The sequence below is a fragment of the Juglans regia genome, chromosome 8 (assembly GCF_001411555.2).
Source record: "Juglans regia cultivar Chandler chromosome 8, Walnut 2.0, whole genome shotgun sequence".
NCBI lineage: Eukaryota > Viridiplantae > Streptophyta > Magnoliopsida > Fagales > Juglandaceae > Juglans > Juglans regia.
Genome location: NC_049908.1, coordinates 30,092,489 through 30,114,580, shown reverse-complemented (window position 1 = coordinate 30,114,580; position 22,092 = coordinate 30,092,489). Strand labels below are relative to the sequence as shown.

Here is a 22,092-nt window from a genome sequence, read left to right as displayed (position 1 = left end):
CTTTTGTTGACCCGAGTGAGGTTTGGACCTTTAGATCGGACGTAATCTGGGGCAAGGCTTTCGAGAGTGTTGGGCGATGCTACGGCCGGTGGTTATACGGCCGGGCTGTTGTGGTCTGTATGTACGCTGGGTGCTCGCTCCACCAGAGCTCGAAATGACGATGCTTGCGGTGGGCGTGTCGTCTGAGGTCTCATCAGAGCTTGTGGTCTTGTAGTTGTTATTGTAGTTTTTTATAGTAGTTTGTTAGTTTTAGTTATAATAAAATAGGAATAGGCTTTGGATTTGATGTCCATAGCAGTGTCCCGTACTCTTCTTCCCTGGGAGGATAGAGAGGACCTTTAAGTTCTGTTTTTACAGAGCGCTTTCTTAGGTTCGAGAAAGTTTGATTAGAAGTTAAGACAATGTCTACCGCAAATGTATTTGTGTGTGGGGAAGCTACAGATCTGTTGAGTTAGTTGGCTTATTACTGGATTTTCTGTGTATTGGAATTTCTTGTATCGATAAGTCACATTTGTAACTTCGATTTCTTAATGAGATGAGTATGCTCCATTCAAAAAAAAAAAGAACCCGAAACTGGAATCTAATTTTCCGGGTTCTGGACCTGGCTGGGTTTGTTGGGAAAAAGTCTGGTTTAGATGAACAGTCATACTTAAGTGTATAATTTTCATTGGCCAAAGAATTAATTCGATCACCTCAAAACAATTTGCACAACATTGTGGCTTTTCCCTACAATCCAACTATATGTTTTACATTAACTTTATTAAGCACGTTTTATTTTCTCCAGTTTGCAAATAAGTGGGGCAGATCATGAAGCCAGGTTGGGCTTTGGTAGGGGAGATAATAATAGAGTATAAACAGGTACATGAATCTGCATGGTATCTAAGTAGTCAGTGTGAGGGTCGTTTATATAATAATTTAGGAGTTCTGTTATATATAAGTTAATCTGCATATTAATGTTGTTGTCTTCATATTTTAAATTCAAATTAATATTATTTTTAATAAAATTTACTTTCTAACCAATCATATTGGATAGGCACGTATATTAGTGTGCAGAATCACTTATAATTAAATTTTTTTATAATTTAATAAGATTGCTTCGAAAAAGTTGAGATGAAATGAAATATAAGTTGAATAAAATAACGTTAGAATATATTTTTTTAATATTATTTTTATTTTAAAATTTAAAAAAATTAAATTTTTTATTTTATTTTTATGTAAAAATTTAAAAAAATTATAATAATTAAATAAACTATCCCTAAATTCTACAGAATCCGCTCGCTGCTTTTACCACTTTAATAATCACGAGTGGCACTAGAGCCACCGCTCCCAGTTACTACTGGTAGCTACCGTTAATAATTTTGTAATTTTTATATTTTTTTATATTTTTTTTATGTATTTTTTTAATACATTTAAATATTTAAAAAAAAACAATTTTATAATATTATTAAAAAAATACTTACTTAATTATTAAGTAAAAAAAAATAATAAAAAAATACAGCAATAAAAATCATTAGTAAAACTCATTGGTAAAAGTAGTATTATTCTAATAATCACTCCCTGCGCTGCTACCAATGCTAGTGATTGCAGATTATCAGCAACTTTGATTGCGCATAGCTGCTCCCTCTAAACCAACACTAGATGCCCAAATTTCTTCATCCCAGGATACAAACTGTCAAAAAGTGAAATAGGCAAAACCCCAAATCTATTTCATTGCAAACAAAGCTATCACACTTCCAAGTTAACAAGACATTTTGACATCATCCTCAACACCCAATACACTTCTCATAAAAATATCAAAAGCTCACTACTCTGCTAACAATAGACAGAAGCAACCTAAAAAGATTAATCATTCAAACGCAAAAACCAATTCCAAATTATGATGTCATATTGGTATATCTACACTCCAGCTTAATTCAGTTCATTCCTGTCTTTGCACTTTAAGTATAATATGACTCTACTACGTTAGGCATGGTAATATCAATATCAATTGGACTGGATCGCTACTTGCTAACTCAACAACCTCAATCTATCATCTGTATAAGATAAAATAACTCTGGAAAAAACAAGTGTCAAACTATATGCCATAGTCTTCTGTGTGCTGATAAAGACTATAGTTCCCCGGTACCTCCATCTTTCCAGTCAGGCGATCATTTCCTGCAAAACAAAACAAGAAAAAGAGAAAAAAATAGGGCGGTAATGACAACATTGCTATTAGGAATTTACAGTCAAAAAATAAATGCAGATCTCTGTGTGTGTGTAGCAAGATACTTTGTGCTCATACATGTATGTAAGGGAGATAATTCTTCATTTCTAGCAATGATCAACTTGATCGGAATCAAGTAAATCCTCTGGCAATACCAGTCAAGTGATCCTTTTAACATGAAAAGGAAGTAGAGAATGGCAGCAATGAGCAACGACTGAGCTAGTGCACACTAATTACGTCTAAGAAACAGGTGCTATATATTTTCTTGATCGATTAAAGTAACCTACTAAATTACTTGATAAATATGATAAAGCACTGATATGGCCTCTTACAATCCCCACTGTAACAAGAAAAAGTGGCAGCTTCCAGTAAGATGGTCAGCCCAAAGAAAAAACATAAAGCAAGAACGTTAAAGAACATACATACTTGGATTTGATTGCAAGCCATCGTAAAAAGAGATTTGGTCTAAACCTCTAGCAATTTTTATACTGCCATCTGACGGGAACATGGTCTCTTCTTTACTGCTCTGTGGATCTAAGAAATGCAGATCAGAACTTATCTCAGGGTTCTGGAAGCACAAATCTTCAGCCCTGGGGCCTGAGTTTTGTTGGGAGTGAAAGTCCTCAGGTTTTGTCTTCTTATCCTTGGGTGAATCAACTTCTGTCTCTACTTCTGAGTCAGCAGTGTTTGGTGCTGCATTTTGCTGTTTACGTTTTGAACGAGCACGCCTGTTCTGGAACCAATTATAGACATTTGTTTCTGAAATTTGGCCATGCTGACCAAGTTCAGAGGTTATCTCTTTGATCTTATGCTTGCTTGGAGTTCCAGTCCCTTGTTCAAATATGCGCTCCAGAATTTGAAGCTGCACAGGTGTTGGAGTCCACCTCTGTCTGGAAGTAATTTTGTGCACAGCAGATGTCATTAAAGGATCACAGTATAAATTGCCCAGCCTTACTCCTGAGAAAGCAAGGGTGGAGATTTTGTTTGAGCAAATATGGAATCTTGAAGGATATTGTTAACTAATATGCGAATTGAATAGGCATAAAAGAGAGCAATACGTAGATTCCAAATTGGATGCCACTACTTGTATGTATCTAGAACACATTAAATCCACGGTTTATATCTTCAAAATGGGGAGATTCATTCACTTGCCTTTTCAGATCAGCTTAGTTTTAGCAAAAGCTTGACAAGATCAACTACAATTGAATAGACATAAGGACAACATAGCTCATAACTGCTGCATGCTGTCAAATTCCAGACACGATACACCATTCCCTTTAGGCGAGAAGGCTTGCAAACCCCCCGGCCCCCAAAAAAGAGAGAAAGAAAAGAAAAGGGGAAGGCAGACAGATCCACAAACACACACTGTTGTTTGGATACTTGAGAGAGAAAGGTATGTTAGAAGACACCAACAACAGATTATTCTGGCCTTTGCCTCTCTCTAGTAAGGTAAAGCAAGCAAAAGAAACCAGTCAAAGATATAGCCATCTGATTGTAATGAAAATGTGAAACTTTCATGAAAATCTTGGGAGGGTGAAAATTTTGAACAAGGTTTTGATAGCTATATATACTCGTCAAGTACTAAGGCCCCACAGTTTGGGGAACCAGAGACTATTGTGAATGTTTCCACTCTATTCGTTTTGCATGGCCAATTGCTTCTTTCAGAATCACATCCACTCTCAGTCTCTCACACAGGAAGAAGGGCGGCAATGCAATAGACAGGTGATTAAATGATCAACCGATATGCATCCATGACTAGAGTGAACTTATACAACAACCAACTGCAAAGAAAGTGTAAATTTGAAGTCTCTTAATGCAAATGACACCAATTAACTACCCAAATCGAGAACAAGAAGACGGCCAAAAGTTACAAAGAAAATGCATCATAGAATAGTTTCTCTAGCAATTTAGAGCCACGTCTAACCGTCTGATTACGGATCAATTACGATAACAGAACATGGTAAATCTCCTGCTTTATTAAACCGATTACAATTTCAAGCCAATTAATCTATCCTGGACTAAATTAACTTATCCCAACTGAGAAAAAACAAAATAGGGTGGGAAAGTCGGTGGGATTTCACACAATCATTTTCACCCCAGTTAACTCAGTTGTACTTGTACCAAAAGCATTTATCAGAATTAAAAAAATGATTTGGTGAGACATAAAGCACCAAGTTATCAGGTTTCTCCCCCAAAATGCCCATGGGACTTTTCTTAACATACAAAACCATAGATCAATGGTTAGAGAAAAGATGTATGAGATGAGACCTCATCAAAACAAAGAAACACAAAGAAATATCCAAAATGATAATTACCAATGAGAAAGCCACAAGGCACAGTAGAAACAATGTAATCTACCAAGGACAATCTCGGCCCAATTTATTTGGAAGTGAAAAAGGAAAGGAAATCCAGATTTTTTTGGGGGGACACATTTTTAAAGACGCATATTGGAAGCCTGTATACATTAGAACGGAAGAAAACAACCCATACAGAAAATTACAGAAGTATAGCAGAATTGTCATAAACCGAACCAATATATAATAGATTGGCTAAAAAGAGAGACTGAAAATTTCCAATAAAAGCATTAATACCTGTATGATCACAATCTACAAAACCATAAGGCCAGAAAAAAGTATTGAATCAAAGCCAAAGTCTCACGAGTATAATTCCGTAGGTATATATCAAAAGAAGAGTACAAACGAATGTCGTAACAAACTAGAAAGAAAGCAAAGCAACACATCAGATATTAATATTGGCACAGAGAGAGAGAGAGAGACCTGCAAGATCTTGTTGGGCGGTAAGGTTTTTGTGCATCTCGACGAGTTGCTCGCAAATGGTGGCGTAAACAGCAATCTGCTTGCGGAGAATTTCCAACTGGTCATCGGTCATGACTTTCACATACAACATCCCTCCATTATTCCCATTCTCATTGACTTCAATATTACCAACACTCCCATTCTGCACTTGCTCCTCCCTCTGATCTTGCTGATGATGATGATGATGATGATGGTCATTATTTCCTTGTTTCTCCCAGTCCATCAAGCTAAACTCAGTCATCCAAAGTAGTCTCTCTCTCTCTCACAGAGGAGGAAAAACTAAAAAGCAGTCAGTGTGGTCTTAGCAGGGAAAGGATAACGAGAAAGTAAGGAAAGAGACAAAACGGGGCAGAGACCGAAAGAGAGAAAAATGCGGTGAAGAAAAAGTGCGGTTGTCAGTTGTTTGGATTGGATTGGAGGCGCAGTACCCTAAAATCGCGTATTTTGACAATCGTACCAATTTTACTTTACTAGTACGCGCGGTCGGGACTCCGTAGTCGGTACAGCTACAGATTGTCTTCTTCTTCTTCTTCTTCTTCTGGCTTTATTTTATTGCTCATTATTTGCGTCACTTATAAAACTGGCTTTGTGTTAATGTGTCAATTAATTTAAATTCTTTGAAATTCTGATTTAAGATTAGAGATAGTAATATGTAACGCGATCTGTTAATCTAATATAAACACGACACGATAAAAATAGTTAAGATTTAATTTTAACGGATTGACTCATTGCTCAACGGGTTGATAATGGGTCAACCCGTTATGACCTGTTAAGAAAGTTAAAGTTACAATTATATCCTTATACCTAAAATTAAAATTGTTGAGATTTTAATTTCGATATTTGTATTATTTGAATTATGATTTTAGACTTGTAGTTAGTTTTATATTTTTTTTATATAGATATTGTGATTTTAACATTTATATAAAATTATACTAAAATTAACTAGATTAAATGGGTTAATTCGGATTTGTTTAATCTATATTCATAAACGATTCAAAACGAGTTGACACGACAAGACCCATTATGTTAATGGGTCGTGTTAAAATTTGAGATATTAACACGATAAATTTAACGGGTCGGGTTAGAGTTAACATATATAATATAATATACATATTTTGAAAAGATACGAACACGACCCGTTAACACGATTTGACACCCTAGTTAAGATCTGCATTGTCATTATCAAGACATCCAATAACTCTTTTTTTTTAACACTTATGTGTGTGTATATATATATATATATATATAGACGGCATTATATATATATATATGACAGCTTTTATTTACTCTTTATTGCTACAAAATTTCGATTATTTAGGACTTATTTTACATGTTACCTAAATTTAGTTCCTTATGCAAATCTTTAGACATAAAATCATTTATTAATTTTTATGTAATATTACTCAATGCTTATTGCAAGCGCCTGGTGTAGATGGTATGCAAACGTGATTGATATGAAGACACTTGATGAGAGAGAGATCGAGCTAATGAAACTAATGAGAGAGAAAGATCGAGCTGATGAGAGAAACCGAGCTGATGAGAGAGGAACAATTCATTTTAAATCTGACATGACATGGACGACTGCATGCCGACTGTATCTAACGACTGTATATATAATAACTATTTATTTATTTATTTTCATAATAATAAGAAGTCTGTCTGTGAGATTGTCTGAGTCTGTGTATGTTGAGATATTCAATTTCCAGGTTATTATTATTTAAAATTTTGATTTTCTTTAATGGTAAAATTGCACCTTATTTTCCCTCGTCAATTTTTATAATTGCTCTCTACACTCAGAGAAATTGATGCAGTTTTCAATTCCTACGAAAATATATATATACAAATTTTTAATAATTACAGGATCAAGAGTCATGACAGTCGAAGATGCAGTGATCTACAAATGAAGTTGAGATTAAATAATAATAATAATAATAATAATAATAATAATAATAATATGTTTTTTGTGAAATTTGTCAACTTTTCTGTAAAAATTGGAGTATTTTTAACTGTAGATCGAAAATGATTTTAGTGGTGACAAAAATACACTAATTATCCAAACATGCACTCAGACACTGTGACATATCATGAGTCATGATTATGTTCTCATTTGAAAAGATCGTATCAAATCTTTCTTTATATCAATCAATTAGGAAAAAACACTTTTTAATTTAAACTTTAACGACAATGCCTTTGACACATATGCAATGCTTAATATATATAGTTAGTAGTCTAGTTTTTTTTTTTTTAAATAAAAATGGGACAACTAGAATAGCTATCTTTCCTGAACGTGATCATAGAAATATCTTCGGATCACGCTTCATATATATATATATATATATATAATTGCCACATATAATGAATTTGTTGAAGTGACAATAGGAGGAAGACCCGACATGGCATGTGCAGCTGTACCATCACACCACCAGATGGGGTCAAGAATTGAGACATTGGATCCACTGGCTAATCTAATATTCACTATTTCATAACGTGGCTCTTATATTTTAATTAACCCATGAAATGTTACTTAAAGTTATGGCTTCTTTTTAAATTTATTTCTTTGTATTTGAGGGCACGTAAAGCCATAACCTAGAACGGCTCGGGCCGGTTTCATACTTTTTCAAATTCTCTTCAAGTAATATCGGTATCTTGAATCTCTCTCAACTTCAAAAGTTAATTCAAGAGTGAAGCTTTTTCTCATAATTATAAACTGACTACCAGTTCTTTACACAATCCATGTGAGATAATCTTTTTAATAATAGTAATGTAGGTTCAACCTTACCTCACCAACAGGTATTGATTGATTAATTTATTAGAAGAGGGGGGCTCTCTCTATCGACTCCTATTTCTTAGAACAGAAGAAGCAGATGAAAAATTGGTTTATGTCCATATCATATAGAAAGATACCCTTGGCCGGCTTGCAGCTTCGACTTCATCACATCTCATGCTTCTAATGCCCGTGCCAAGATTGCCGAGTGGTCGGCCTATTTTTTTTTTTAGTAATGCTACATGTAGTTAAGGAGTGGAAAAAAGAATGAGATATACTATTAAAAAAATAATTTTTTTTTCATGTAGATCTCATATTTATTCATTTTTTTCAAAGTGATTGCACAGCGCTCGCGCACTCACAACTGCAACTATTATTTTTCTTTTTTTTTTCAAAGTGATTGCACAACGCTCGCGCACTCACAACTGCAACTATTATTTTTCTTTTTTCTTTTTTTCTCTTAGACAAATTCTCGTGGCTTCCACAATATCTCTATAATCAATAGAGCATCTTCTCAAGTTTTTGTTTTGAATATTCTTGGAATGGTCTCCCCCCTCTTTCCACCCTTCCTTTTACTTGAGACAATCTTTTAAATAGCTTTAGTATAATTATATACTTAGTGGGCAAAACTTTATAACCATAATTCGAATCATCAATGAATATGGGGAAAATTTTGTGCATTTTGGGTCAATTTGAGTGGTTACACTTTCGCACCAACCAGAGGAAAACTATAGCTTATAATAATAAGTAAAAAAGCCCCATGAACAGTGGTTTTAATTAAACCACTTGTATATAGAATGTTGGTTTCCACTTTATGTTTAAACAATAATACTAGAAGAAGCACAAGCCGTGTAATCTATAGTACTGACTCGACCCAATTCTACACTATGAACACGGACAAAGAACATATATACAGGCTGACCTTTTTGGCATTCATGTATGCATGTCTATATTATAATTCCAAATATACATTCCCGACCACAAAATGATCAAACCAAGGAAGGTTAAAGCTCTCATCCTCGTAATTGCATGTCCTTCACAATTTCCTCAACCAAATCTCCAATTATTAGACACTCCACCTCTCTTCCCAAATCACTGACATCTTCATCTGTAAATACAAAACAAGGGGTTGATCCCAGATCCCGAGCCACCAAAACATCAAGTGAGCAATAGGATTTGTCGATCAGAGGTTGTAAATGCACATGGATGATCTCCCAAACATGATCCAATAACCTCCTTCCATGTAAAGTTGGAAGTATAGAGAAATGAATAATTTTTCTTTTGAATTTGGACATGGTCGAAATTGGTCCAAGACTAGTTGAAAGTGCTTCATTTAACAAATCAAATAGCATCTTGTGATCTACCTTCTCATTGTGATCCTTCATTGTACTTCCATCCTCCTTGGCCAAATCTCTATAAGATTCTTCCACTTCTTCAAAGACAGAATTGCTGATAGGCTGTGCAAATGTGTCCCACCTAAATAAAGATCTATCACATGATCCATCATACAAGCCGGAAGAAACGAGCAGATCCCTAACATAAGCTTCTGCTGGGTCCTCCAGATCAACCATTTCAGACTCATTGGACTCCTGTTCGATTGTTGCGTCCTCAGGCCCATGAGACTTAAGTTGCTTCCGCAGATCTGTAAAATAAAAAATAAAAAAATAAAGGATTGCGTCAGATAATTATTTTACAGGTTGCTTGTATTCCAGAAGATAACATATTGATCTCTTCTAGGCTTGCTGAGGTTATGGAGAAAATAATAAAAAGTAATCAATTAGTTCCTGATGGAAATTAATATTGTGCGATTGAATGGAATGCATGGTCAATCAACAAGTCTAGTGACTAATACCCATAAACTGCACACACTACATATAAACAAGCATTTTAACAGATCAGGTAAGTACACTGATCTTAGCGTTGCTTCTCTCCACTGCTCTTTTCAAGTTCAGAAATAAAAGTGCATATATATAGCCAAATCGGGATGTTAGATACAAAGTATATCTGAAAATGATTCAAACTCAATCACAAACTTATGCTAAATAAACAAAATATATATATATATATATATATATATATTATTCCTGCAGATACTCTTTCAGCTTTTGTAGCACATAAGCTCATCTGTAGATTAGCAAGTCATAATGGACATTTGCCTGTGGTCATGACTCAAATAAAGCCATGCAATGAACCACAGAAAGCACTGTATTTTACACTACAGACAAGCATACACCACATTTGGGTTATGTATCAAAGCTGGAAATCAAATGTTTTCATACCATTAAGGTTGGAGTTGATCCCTATAAAAACTTGCGGCACAACACCATCTTCTGCTGGAGTTATATCCGGTGTTGACATTGAGCTGATATGTTCAGTTGGCCTCCAGAAATCTTCTAGAGAACTGCTGCACACAGATGCAGGGCTAGGAGGCACCTCAGTGGAGTTTTCCTAAAACCACATAACAAAGATGCATAAGTTGAAACAAGAAGAGACGGAAAACAGTTGAACCCAAACTATCCTTGTACAAATAAAAAAAAAAATTAAAGAAACATAGTATACTCTTACATGCCTGTCACCATGGTTCATAAGAACTGTTGGTCCACTCATGATATCTCCCATAAGAGTGTGTTCACTACAATGTGGTTCCACCATTGATTGCATCCTTTTTCCAAACAGCCTTCTTCTAAAAGTGAACCTGTATCTGAAATTGGAAACTCTCTCTTTAAAATTAAACCTTTCTTTTCTCTGTTTTCTAATGTCCACCATCGCATTTTCGATGGCTTCATGCTTTCTCCGGATGTGGGCACCAGTCAAAATGTGACGATCTTCCAGAAGAAGCTTCCCAAATGATGTTCCCGATACTGGGGCTGACAAGGACCTGATGAGATTTCTGGGGGACAACTCTCTGAGGAGCACTCCATCATCTGACCCATGCCTAAAAGATCTGGTTTGAATTTCTTGTTCATCATTCACAATTTCCCCGCAGCTCATTTCATTTCCAGCTTTCAATGTATCTCTAACTTTTTTTAGTTTTTCCTTTTCATTATCCAGGGCAGATGATGAAGAGGCAGCAATGGGAATGTCAAACTGTGTTTCTTGCTTGAGAACATTCCTAAATCTCTCTGACAAGAATTTCCGAGTATCTCTACTGATGAAATCCAAGGAACCTGGTCCATTGAGCTGAATTTCACTTCTATATGACCTTGTTGATTCTGATCGGAGCAAATTTCTTCCATGATCCTTAGTCACACCATCCCGGACTTGTTTCGCTACATGCCGAGCGATCAGTTTCTGATCTGATGGTTTTTCGCTGAAAGGGGTCTCAATTCCACTGCCTCGGCCCACAGAACCCCTCTTAGGAGTGTGCCCTTGCAGTTCACACTTCAACCGCTCCTTGACCTCCTCAAGAAAATCTTCTATGCTACCTCTCTCCTCTAAAGTGTCCAAGGAACTGGTCCTAGACTCTTCATGGTTAGAAATCCTAGCCAGACCAGGCTTCAAGATTACTATCTTCGTGGGAGCAGAAGATGTCTCCTGTTTCTGACTGGAACTCGTGAGGGAGGACTGCTCAAATTCTCTACTTACGGTCCTGCTTCTCAAAGCAAGTGATTCCTTTTGCTTAGATGCGAATAATTCCAAACTGTCTCCATGTTGCTCAAAATTGCCTCTTTCACATGACCTTGCCTTTAATGTATGATTCTCAGGTTCTCTGGGCCTCTCATTTGCTGTTCTCCCAGAAGTTGCATAAAGTGCCTTTTCTTTGTTCAGGTCCTCTTGAGCAAGCAACTGTCCACGGGTGCAATTAAGTCCAATAACCCTCGAACATTCCTTAAACCTGGCTGCTTGCCATGTTTCAAATTCTTTCTTGAACTTCTGTAGTTCCTCCTCCTGAGGATGTTGTCGACGCCTAGGGTTTCCTAAATTTTGCTTGCTGCTCCATCTATCAGCACTTCTGTCTTTAATATGGTGAGATAGGTTAAATTCCATCAGCGTGGGAGAATTTGAGTCACGAGAGATGAGACCAGCTGAGCTCTTTCTACTCCTTTCGTTCTTAGAAAACTTTAATCCCATGTTTTCATTCTTTTTGGCGATTGGTTGAACTGCAGAATTTGTATCTAATGGGAATGTGTCCACTCCCATCAACCGTGCCACAATGCTTGGGGCCTTTTGTCTGGTGTTTGATTGTTTGGATACTTCCTCATTTATCAATTTCTTCATTGAAGCCTCAATTGGATAACGATTCTTTTCAGACCATTCTTCAATTTGATTGGAGTACTGACAAAAAAATAGCAAGTATACATTTAGAAAAACAGATTACTACAATGTATATGTGAAGCACTCATTTCATAACAATAGGTAATAATTAAAAATTTGCTAAGAAAGAAATGTGATAATTAAAAACTTACCCAAGGACATAAACTGGTAGCACATAGATAATTCTTAAAGGACTCAAAAATAAATAATGATGACGGTTGTTTTATGGGATTCCTGATTTAACAACACACATCTTATGAGGTTTGCCTCTCACAGAAGCCAATCCTTCAGAAAGATGTTAAAAAAACTTTCACCTGACTCCTTTGAGATGAGATTAATATAGAAAAATATTTTGGAAAAACCAATACAAAGTACCCAATGCCTAAACTAGAACTCTTTCACTCCAGTACCAAAGGAAGATTCATGCCCAATTACTAGGAAGTCCCAGAAGGGTCGCTCCCAAGTCTCTACGACTAAGACTCTACAAGAACCATAACTACTCACTTGTGGAAACCACAAGCTCACTACCTCTGGAGTTCAATCTTCACACATTGTAACCACCTTGTCACACTAAAGCAGTAGCAAGGCATGCATTGAAAGTTACCGTTACATCTCCTATAGCACAATAGCTTTGAGGAGTTTTCAACCACGGCTCCAGGCTATTCTGAGGAGCTTCAAGGCCTGCAAAGTAATCAGAATAAAAACATTACTTTTCTAAGCTAAGGGAGTAAGAATTAAGATCGCTAAGAAACAATGTGAGATATTGTTTCATTCACTCTTCTAGAGGAAAACTTCTCTTATTTCTCAATGTCAGTGGGGCATGAAGGTATAAAATCTGCCAGGACTAGATTTTCAGAATCCCTCGATAAACTCTTTATTGACAAAAGACTCCCAGACTTTGTTGATGCAAATCAAGTGAGTTTCTTTTGTCATGATTGCAAGGCATACCCGAGAAATCAATACCCTGAACTTGCTAATCTTAACTGCTAAAATAATCAACTTTGTTAATTAAATCACCGCATAATTAAACTCCGAGACTTTGTTAAAGCAAATCAAGTGAGTTTCTTTTGTCATGATTGCAAGGCATACACCAGAAATCAATACCCTGAACTTACTAATCTTAATTGCTAAACTAATCAACTTTATTTATTAAATCACCTCATAATTAAACCGTTAGAAGAAAGAGTCATCGAGCTATTCTTACTTTCTACTTTAAATTTTCTCAATTTTAGAATAAAAACATGGTGAAGATCTAAGTGCATGACCCAGTAAAAGAGAGGGTTCAAGGAGTTCTTCCAAGAAGACACACTCTTCTGTCGATGTATAAAAGGTGCAAAGATACTTACCTCCAACATGTCTCTTCTGCTTACGAACTTTCCTGGCCATGTTCCCCTGATTGAAGTCGAAAAAGTGCAAGAAACCTCCCATGCAGCCAGTGGGCTACCAAAAGGCTGTCATCCCCTTAATACTGAGTTACTGCTCCTATAAATGTATTTAAACGAAAAGCGACTGTTTTTGGCATTCTTCACGTTGTATTCTGCAAGTAGCACCAAACCCAGATATCTTTCAGATTGCAATTTGGATATCGGATTTTTATATCAACCTCGAATTGGTCAAATTATATACATATACGTACAAATATGTGTGTGTATGCGTTTGAAGATGTGGAAGGATTAGAGCCCAATTCACAACTCAAAAGTGAATTTAAAAAACAAGAGTAAGAAAGCTATGAGCTGAATTCATAGAATTCTCACAATAACTACACCAATCACTAATAGGCCTGGCCGCTCTGTACAGTTTTTGAATATTGGAAAATACAAAACGTCCAGTCAATAAGGCGTATGACGATAGATTAGCTTCGTTTAAGGCTAATTCAGTTTCTCATTTTTCCCCGTAAGCCGATTTCCAACACTTTGTCAACGAGCGAGAATGTCGATGGTAAAAACGTAAAAGGCAAAATTCAAAAAACTTACCGTTGAAAAAAGAATGAAGAGCCGAGAAAAGGCAACAGTGATGGCATCGCAAGTGGATTTGAGCGTAAGAAAAGAGTTGATTGAAATCAGGGAAGACGGAGATTGAGTGAGAGAGAGAGAGAGATGGAAAGTGGGGAATAAAATTAAAGCAAGAAATTGTGCATTGTGGGAGGCCGAAAGGAGAAACAAGAAGGAGAAATTCATAGCAAGAAATGGAACGGAAAGAGAAGCTTCCATTTTCGCTATTAATCTTTCTCGCTGTATCTGAAATTATTTTTTTCTCCCGTCTTTATTCTTATTCTTTAGCGCCGGAATATGTGGACCGTTAAAAAATACCTTATAAAAGGTATGATAATATTAATTTAATATATGATAATAGATATGTATATATTTGTTTGAGTAGTGCTTTTTATTTATATTTTTATTTATAAGATTTATTTTATTAATTTTTTTTAAAATTTTAAATTTTATAATTTTAAAATATCTTAAGATTAACATTTTCCTATTTGTTTTGAAGGAAGGAAGGAATAGGTGTAAAGTAGTTGGGACAGCAATGCATATATATAATAAAGTAGAGTTAGTGAACCCACGAGACAGACTGAGCAATGATAAATAAATTATAAAACAATAATCATAGAAAAAAAACAAAAGAAATGGAATGAAACCCTCCGAGATAGATATCTGAATCTATAAAAAGGAATGATTTAATATTATTTAACGCAAGATGGGGGAAATAATAGAATCACGTACGCAGCCAGAGCGAGAGAGAGAGAGAGAGAGAGAGAGACTACTTTTTTGCTAATCTATATGTAAAGCCCTTTTCTTTTTCTTTTTTATTTTTTTTATTATTAGCGATGGCCGAATGGGTGTGGGGGGAGGCAGAGGAAAGGAACCCTATGGCTATACATCTCATGTTATTACAGCTCATGAATGAAGATGATGAATATTCTTTTGGTATGGCTTTACGCATACAAAATGACGCCGATCCCTAGCGTTTCTCATCCTCGTGCATGTGCAACCCTGCTTTTTATTACATATATATATATATATTTATATATGAAATACGTGACTCCATTATTACTTTCAAATATTGCTATTCATAAATTCTACGCACTACATATTATAATTTTTTAATTTAATTTTTTTTATTTTTCTTAAAACAATTAAATTCTTCACTTATCATTTATATATCACATATTTAATAAGAGAAAAAAATTAAAAAATCACAAAAAAAAAAAAATAATGTGTAGCGATTTGAAGCTTCTGAATAGAATTTTTCATTACCTTTTCCACCCTTTTTTTCTCTCTTTAAATTAATAACTAAAACAAACAAACGGGGGACCTATGTCATCTACACCCACGTGGCGGTATCACGACTGGGCCAACTCGGATGCTCTCTTTTGTTTATTTTTGGGGTTAAGGCCCGGCCAGCTAGCTTCTGGGCCTTCTTTCTGACTACTAAGATAACATGACCCAGTTTTAGGCTGCACTTAGCACCAGAAGCAACACCAACCTCAGAATCATACCACAGCCTTCTTTATCTCTTCTATTTTTTTTTTTTTTTTTTTTTTGCTTTGTATTACAACCCTGACATTATGCACAGTTACAAGAAATCAGCACTCCTCCAATATTAAAAAATGGCAAACTATGTACACATTGTTGTTCACGTTTGATAGGAGAGGTTTGAATAGTGAATTGAGTTGAAATGAAAAGAAAATTGAATAAAATATTATTATAATTATTTTGATATTTAAAAATTTTGAATTATTTATTATATTTTATTTAAAAGTTTGAGAAATTTGTAATGATTAGATGATATAAATTGAGATCAAATCATTATCCAAACATGCTCTGTTTGGATGTTGAGAGTATCTTATCATCTGTGAATAAAAGTAGAATAGTTTGTGAATAGTAGTAAAATAATTTGTGAATAGTAATGAACTGTTTGTGAATAGTAGTGTAGTCTAAGGATATCTGATAACAATTGTGATAACAATTGTGTTCTCAAACAGGCCATAAGAATATCTTAGAATATCTGTAAATAATAGTGAAATAGTCTGTCAATAATAGTAAAATAGTAGTAAATATCAGAAAATATCTAAGAACAACTACGTTCCCAAACAGAACCTAAACCTGGCAAGTCGTGAACCCAAGTTTATGGCACTATAGGATTACAACAGAGCAAATACAGAACTTCAAACAGAAAGCTACCTAACTACTATATTTCACTCTCCATACTGCAAACATACTAACTACATTGTAGGCTGTAGCAGCCCCGGAACTTACTAAGAAGCATTGCAAATACCTTCAGAAACAATAAAAAAGAAAACCAGCTGATTATGAACCCGTCCCAAAATATAAAAGAGAAAAGCTGGACACATGCTCTCTCCATCTTTCTCTTTACATATATATGAATATGTATGTGGGGGGAGAGAGGAGTATTCCAATAAGGGGCAACATCTAGTGTTTAGTCAGCAAGTCTACCAATATGGAATATATCTGATCTTTGATAGCATCCCTGTTACTTGTGCTTAATGTAAAAACAGTTGCCCCAGGATGATTCTTCAACCTTGCAACTGCAGAATTCATACACACTAGTAACATAAAAAACCAGCACAAAATAAAGAGAAAGATGGGTATGTTGCTAGAAGTTCAAAGCCTTATTTATCAGACCTTGTCTGCCCTTTGATCCTGTTTTAGTTTATAAATAAGCAGCAGAAATGCACTTTCAAAGAGTACAAAAGATTTCACACAATTAATTTTTTTTTAAGTAAATAATAATAATAATAATTTACACAATTAATTTACTACACCGTTTTGCATAATCTTAAGACTCTTGGTTCCCTATTCAGAAAAGCATCATCACAACCATAGAAAACACTAGTTTATAGAAGAATATACAACTTAATTGCAAAAAATCATCTCTTAGTCTTATGTACCTCCAGGTATATCACGGCCCGATTTCGGAATAGGAACAGAAGCCAAAACTGGAATATTTGATTCCAAAACTTTTAGAACCCTAGGGAAGAAAGATGAGCTATACATCTCCATCTTACCAACTTCGTCAATGATGAAAAGATCAGTATCCTCTCTGACCTAGGACAATATGCACATCTTTAGACAAAACGCCTCCAGAATTGCAAAATGATACATAACCTCATATACATAAATAACCCATCTTTGACAAACAAGCTCACCTGCAATTCAGGGAGCACTAGTGACTCAAATGATGCTATATCTACTTTGTATTTCCCGACATTAGGCCATCTAAGAGACTCGAGGCTGCCATTGCAAAAGATCTATTAGAGGGAGATGAAAATCCTGACAGTTCCAAATGATCAGTAACAAAGAAAAAAGTAGTTCAGAAACAAGGAAAAAAGTAAATTTTGCAGCGAGCAAAAATATCTACCATGCATTCCACGCATTTGAAGCTACAAGACTGGAAATCAATTGAACACTTTAACTAAGAGAGATTTAAAAGTCTCTACAATTGAGAGAAAGTTTTTCAGTTCATCAGCAATGCATTCAACTGTCAGAGGTGGTAGAGAGAAAAATATGTTTAGCCAGAATCCCCGAAATCAATTCAGTTTTCGAAAATTTTCCAGCTCCCTTTATGTCCCAAGTGTCAAAAGATCTTTGCTTCCAAATTGAAATGGAGAGATGTGAACATTACACGTGACTGAGTCGAGTCAGTCAATAGATTCTTGCAATCATCGGTTGAAAGTTGAAACCATAATGAATGGGCAGTGAGAATCTGAAAGATTCTTAAGTTTGCTTCATTCAATTCTCACTATTTCATTTCTTTCAATCTTTGAAATGGGTAAAAAATAAAAAGAAATCATCTTCAACATTTTGATTTATTACCGGCTTCAGCAAAATGAAAACAACATTCCTTTGGAGCAATTCTACAAATCTCAATCAAGGATCCATCGAATTTCCATGAAAAATAAATTAAGATCAAGTTCTATTGGCACGTGAAATCCCTCATAACAACAAAGATTTACCAATTATATAGAATGACATAATGAAGGTCCCAAATTTTTTTTGATAAGTAAATAAAGATCCCAACTTTGAGAGTGGTCCTCCAACAAAAAGCTGAACATATAGGTTTTTGTATATGGCATTGTCGCATTTGGCATCAAAGTTGTAAGTAAGAGAGATGCAACTGTAGAGATATGACTGAGCAAAGAAAAAGTTAGAGAAAGAGAGAAGGAGACGTTGAAATAGTAGTGGAGGCTAATCGGCCTCTGCGGCCGTCCAAAGTGACCACCTCAAAACCAACCCTCTCGCTCCCTCGTCTAACTTCACCTACAAAACCACCGTAGTCATCCTACTAGAATTTCAAACAAGCCATTAGACCCAACTCATTGAGATAAAGAAAGAGCGTACTAGAGTAAAAGCCCTGAATTTGTAAGCTAGGGTGAGAAGTTTTGAGGGCTTCAAAAACTTTCATAATCAGTGTGGTTTTACCCACACCCTGCAAAAAAGCAAAAAGGAAATCAAAGTATAGAAGATTACGGTAGAAATTTCGATTTAGAAAGATTGAATATCATTAGGTAGAGAAATTTACAGGAGGGCCGGTGATAAGAAAGGATTTGCCCGGACCTGCCATTGTCATTCCTTTTGTCTGTGACACTATCGACTGGGAAGAGAGGCGCGATGGGGTAAATACCAAACTCTTTAATGGGCGTGTGAGGGAAGTGATCCCCAGGTCCGGTCCACAGGGCCCGAGGATAAGGTTTCGGCTGGGTCAGGCTGGCCCAAGAGGTCCAGGAAGAGGAGCAATCGGGCAAGGCGCGTGAGGGGAGTAATCCCCAAGGCCGGGCCCGAGGGAGTAGGTCCGTTCTGCAGGGCCCAAGGATAAGGCCTGAGTTGGGCCAGGTCGGCCCAAGAGCCCCAAGAAGAGGAGCAATCGGGCAAGGCACGATAGCTAAAGGACAGAAGGCAGGACTGTCTGACACTACTACTGGCCAACATTCAAGGACACCCCCTGTTGATGTTGTGTTTCGCACACCCTTGGGCCAGGCCCCGGCGACTCAAATCTTTAGAGTTGGGCCTCTATTGATGCTGCGTGTGAGCCCTCGACGGTGGTCCGATGTAGTTGTACGGTGTCGGTTCATATATCATTGGCATTGAACAGTATTTAAATGCAGAAAATAAATATATGAACACACAAATTTTACATAATTCAGCACTAAGTCTACGTCTATGGGGTTTAGGGAGGAGAAATTTTATTATAATAAGTTTGTTTATAGTCTCTCGTAGTCTCTCATTTCTCACTGTACAATGGAAGTTGTAAAGCTATTTTATAGAGAAGAATTTCTCTCTAAAACTCTCTGGTTGAAGAAGTCCTTAAGTCCAAAGAAGTCGAAGTCATCCCCCAAAAAGAGTGTATCCAAGCTAATCTAAAACCCAAGAGTCCAAGTGATCAGATTAAGAGTCCGTCCCGAATCCATAGGTTTCCCTTGCTTTTTATTACCTACTTCCACTTGCTTTAAGTCACTTCTATATTTTTTCTCTCCTGACATCTTATACGTTATCTTTTTTTGTTTTATGTCAAATCATCCTTTTTTTTTCTCTCCTGGCATTCCTTTTTCCTCATTCTCCACTTACACATCTATGTCTTTCCTTCTTTGTCCCTCACTCTTATGTATTATTTAATCTTCTAGTGAGTCCCCCTGTGGATGGGCCTAGGACATTCTATGGGCCGGGAAAAAACTTCCTTACACTCATTGTCCCTGAACCCTGGCATCCGGACAGATCAGAAGGATGGATATACTTAAGGGTGGGCAGCGGGGCCCCGTTCCCCGCTGACCCGCCCCGTTCGCCCCGCCCCCGCACATGCGGGGCGGGGGATCCGCCCTCTAAAGCAGGTGCGGGGGCCCCGCTCGCACCCCATGAGAAGATCGAGATAAGCATTGCATAGGCCGCTTCCGCTTTTCCCCGCCCCGCTTGAGTTATATATATATATATATATATAATATAATTAAAACTATATATATATATATATAAAAAAAAACAAATAAGTAGAGTGAAACGGCGCCGTTTTGTTATAGACAAAACGGTGCCGTTTCACTTAGGTCCGTCTGGTAAGTGCCGCCCCTCAACTAATAGTGAAACGGCGCCGTTTCACTATTAGTTAAGGTCCCCCCCCTTCCCCGCGTCTACTTCCCATTTCTCATTTCTGCATTCTCCTTCTCGAACTCTCTCCTCTCTCACTCTCCGTTCTCACTCTCTGTCTCTGAGTCTCTCGCCGATCTCTCACACTCACTCTCTCTGACTCAGTCTCGCACTCGCATCCACAAGCCTCTCTCTCTCTCAGTCGAATCTCCGTCTCGCACGAGCAGCACCACCGCTGCCACTTCTCCGTCTCTGTCTCTCACTGGGATTTCGCCGCCACTCAAAGGTAAGAAATCCGAAACCCATTCTTTTTTTTTTTTTTGTTTTGGATTGGAGATTGGAGGAAGGTTGGGTTGAATCAAAGATGGAGGATGGGAAATTTGTGAATTTGTGTGCTGTGGAGAATTTTGTTTGTGTGTTTGATTCGTCTGTTTCTTTGTACTTGTTTGTTTGTTTTTGTTTGTAGATTGGAACCCTAAATCAATTTAGGGTTCCAATCCGAAATTTGTGCTTCAAATTTTGGGGTTTCAATCGAAACCCCTAAATTTTAGGGTTTCGAATTGAACCCCTAAATTGATTTAAGGGTTCAATTGAAACCCCTTAATTTTCAATTTAGGGGTTTCAATTGAAACCCCTAACTCAATTTTGGGGTTTCAATTGAAACCCCCTCAATTTAGGGTTTCGGATTGAACCATTAAATTGATTTAGGGGTTCAATCCGAAACCCAAAATTGAGTTAGGGGTTTCAATTGAAACCCCAAACTGAAATTGGGGTTTCAATTGAAACCCCCAAATTGAGTTAGGGGTTTCAATTGAAACCCCCAAATTGAAACCCCCTCAATTCTAGGGGTTTCAATTGAAACCCCCAAATTGAGTTAGGGGTTTCAATTGAAACCCCAAAATTGAAAATTAAGGGGTTTCAATTGAAACCCCTAACTCAATTTAGGGGTTTGAATTGAAACCCCCTCAAGTTGAGGGGTTTCGGATTGAACCCCTAAAATTGAGGGGGTTTCAATCTGAAACCCCAATTTCAGTTTGGGGTTTCAATTGAAACCCCTAACTCTCAATTGAAACCCCTAACTCAATTTAGGGGTTTATGTTTGGAATTATGTCGTACGTGATTGATAAGTGCATGTTTGGAATTATGTCGTATGTTGATTGATTTTTTTATTTTTTGTTGTGTTGTGGAATCAGGAATGTCTTCTCAAAGAGAGTTCACTGATAGCTCTCCCACCCCTACCAGTACCCCTGCCCCTACCAGTACCCCTGACCCACAACCTAACCCTACTCCAACCCCTGGGAGTGGGAATACACCTTGCCCCGCCCCTAAGCCCACACAAAGTAAGAAACCTGTTTCCGTAGTTTGGTCTCATTTTACCAAACTAGAGGGTGGTGACCCCAATAACCCACAAGCTAAATGTAATTATTGTGGGAAAATATATGAATGTCACTATAGGAAACATGGTACATCCCAGTTAAAGGCCCATTTAGAGGAACAATACAAGAAAAGTCCAATATTAAGATCCTTAGTGGAGAAGGGTCAATCAAGACTAGAAATTGGACTAAAAAAATGGCGGATGGGAGTAGTGGGGGTTCAACATTGAAGGGGTTCACAAAGTATAATGTTGATGAGTGTAGAAGGAAGTTAGCTCGTATGGTTGTCATAGACGAGCTACCTTTTCAGTTTGTGGATGGGAGAGGGTTCCAAGAATTTGTCCAAGAATTGGAACCTAGATTTATGCTTCCTTCTCGCCACACTGTGGCAAAGGATATTAAAAAGATGTACTGGAAAGATAAAGATGTTTTGAGGGGCCAATTGGCGGGTTTGGTAGTTTGTCTCACTACCGATACTTGGACTTCAGTCCAAAATTTTAATTATATGTCTTTGACTGTCCATTTCATTGATTCTGACTGGATTCTCCATAAAAAGATTATCAAGTTTTGTCAAATAACTGATCACAAG

At 36.7% G+C, this 22,092-nt stretch overlaps 4 protein-coding genes across 5 annotated transcripts in view; 1 reads left to right on the top strand and 3 right to left on the bottom strand.

Moving 5' to 3' along the window:
* Nucleotides 1–22,092, top strand: part of LOC109004516 (probable disease resistance protein At4g27220) — a 963,953-nt gene that overhangs the window by 291,966 nt on the left and 649,895 nt on the right. The gene's annotated exons all lie outside the window — the stretch shown is intronic.
* Nucleotides 1,686–5,475, bottom strand: LOC109019785 (WUSCHEL-related homeobox 13). The gene is made up of 3 exons (XM_019002154.2): nt 4,981–5,475; nt 2,630–3,160; nt 1,686–2,154 (listed from the first exon to the last, which is right to left on the bottom strand). The coding sequence occupies exons 1-3, from the start codon at nt 5,258–5,260 to the stop codon at nt 2,075–2,077; spliced, it is 891 nt and encodes a 296-aa protein (XP_018857699.1). The 5' UTR covers nt 5,261–5,475; the 3' UTR covers nt 1,686–2,074.
* LOC109015967 lies at nt 8,515–14,249 on the bottom strand. The gene is made up of 6 exons (XM_018998425.2): nt 14,011–14,249; nt 13,384–13,574; nt 12,642–12,718; nt 10,349–12,058; nt 10,063–10,231; nt 8,515–9,425 (listed from the first exon to the last, which is right to left on the bottom strand). The coding sequence occupies exons 2-6, from the start codon at nt 13,463–13,465 to the stop codon at nt 8,797–8,799; spliced, it is 2,667 nt and encodes an 888-aa protein (XP_018853970.2). The 5' UTR covers nt 13,466–13,574; nt 14,011–14,249; the 3' UTR covers nt 8,515–8,796.
* LOC109015965 (cancer-related nucleoside-triphosphatase homolog) lies at nt 16,155–18,673 on the bottom strand. The gene is made up of 6 exons (XM_018998423.2): nt 18,581–18,673; nt 18,400–18,487; nt 18,228–18,318; nt 17,208–17,292; nt 16,950–17,106; nt 16,155–16,586 (listed from the first exon to the last, which is right to left on the bottom strand). The coding sequence occupies exons 1-6, from the start codon at nt 18,626–18,628 to the stop codon at nt 16,471–16,473; spliced, it is 585 nt and encodes a 194-aa protein (XP_018853968.2). The 5' UTR covers nt 18,629–18,673; the 3' UTR covers nt 16,155–16,470.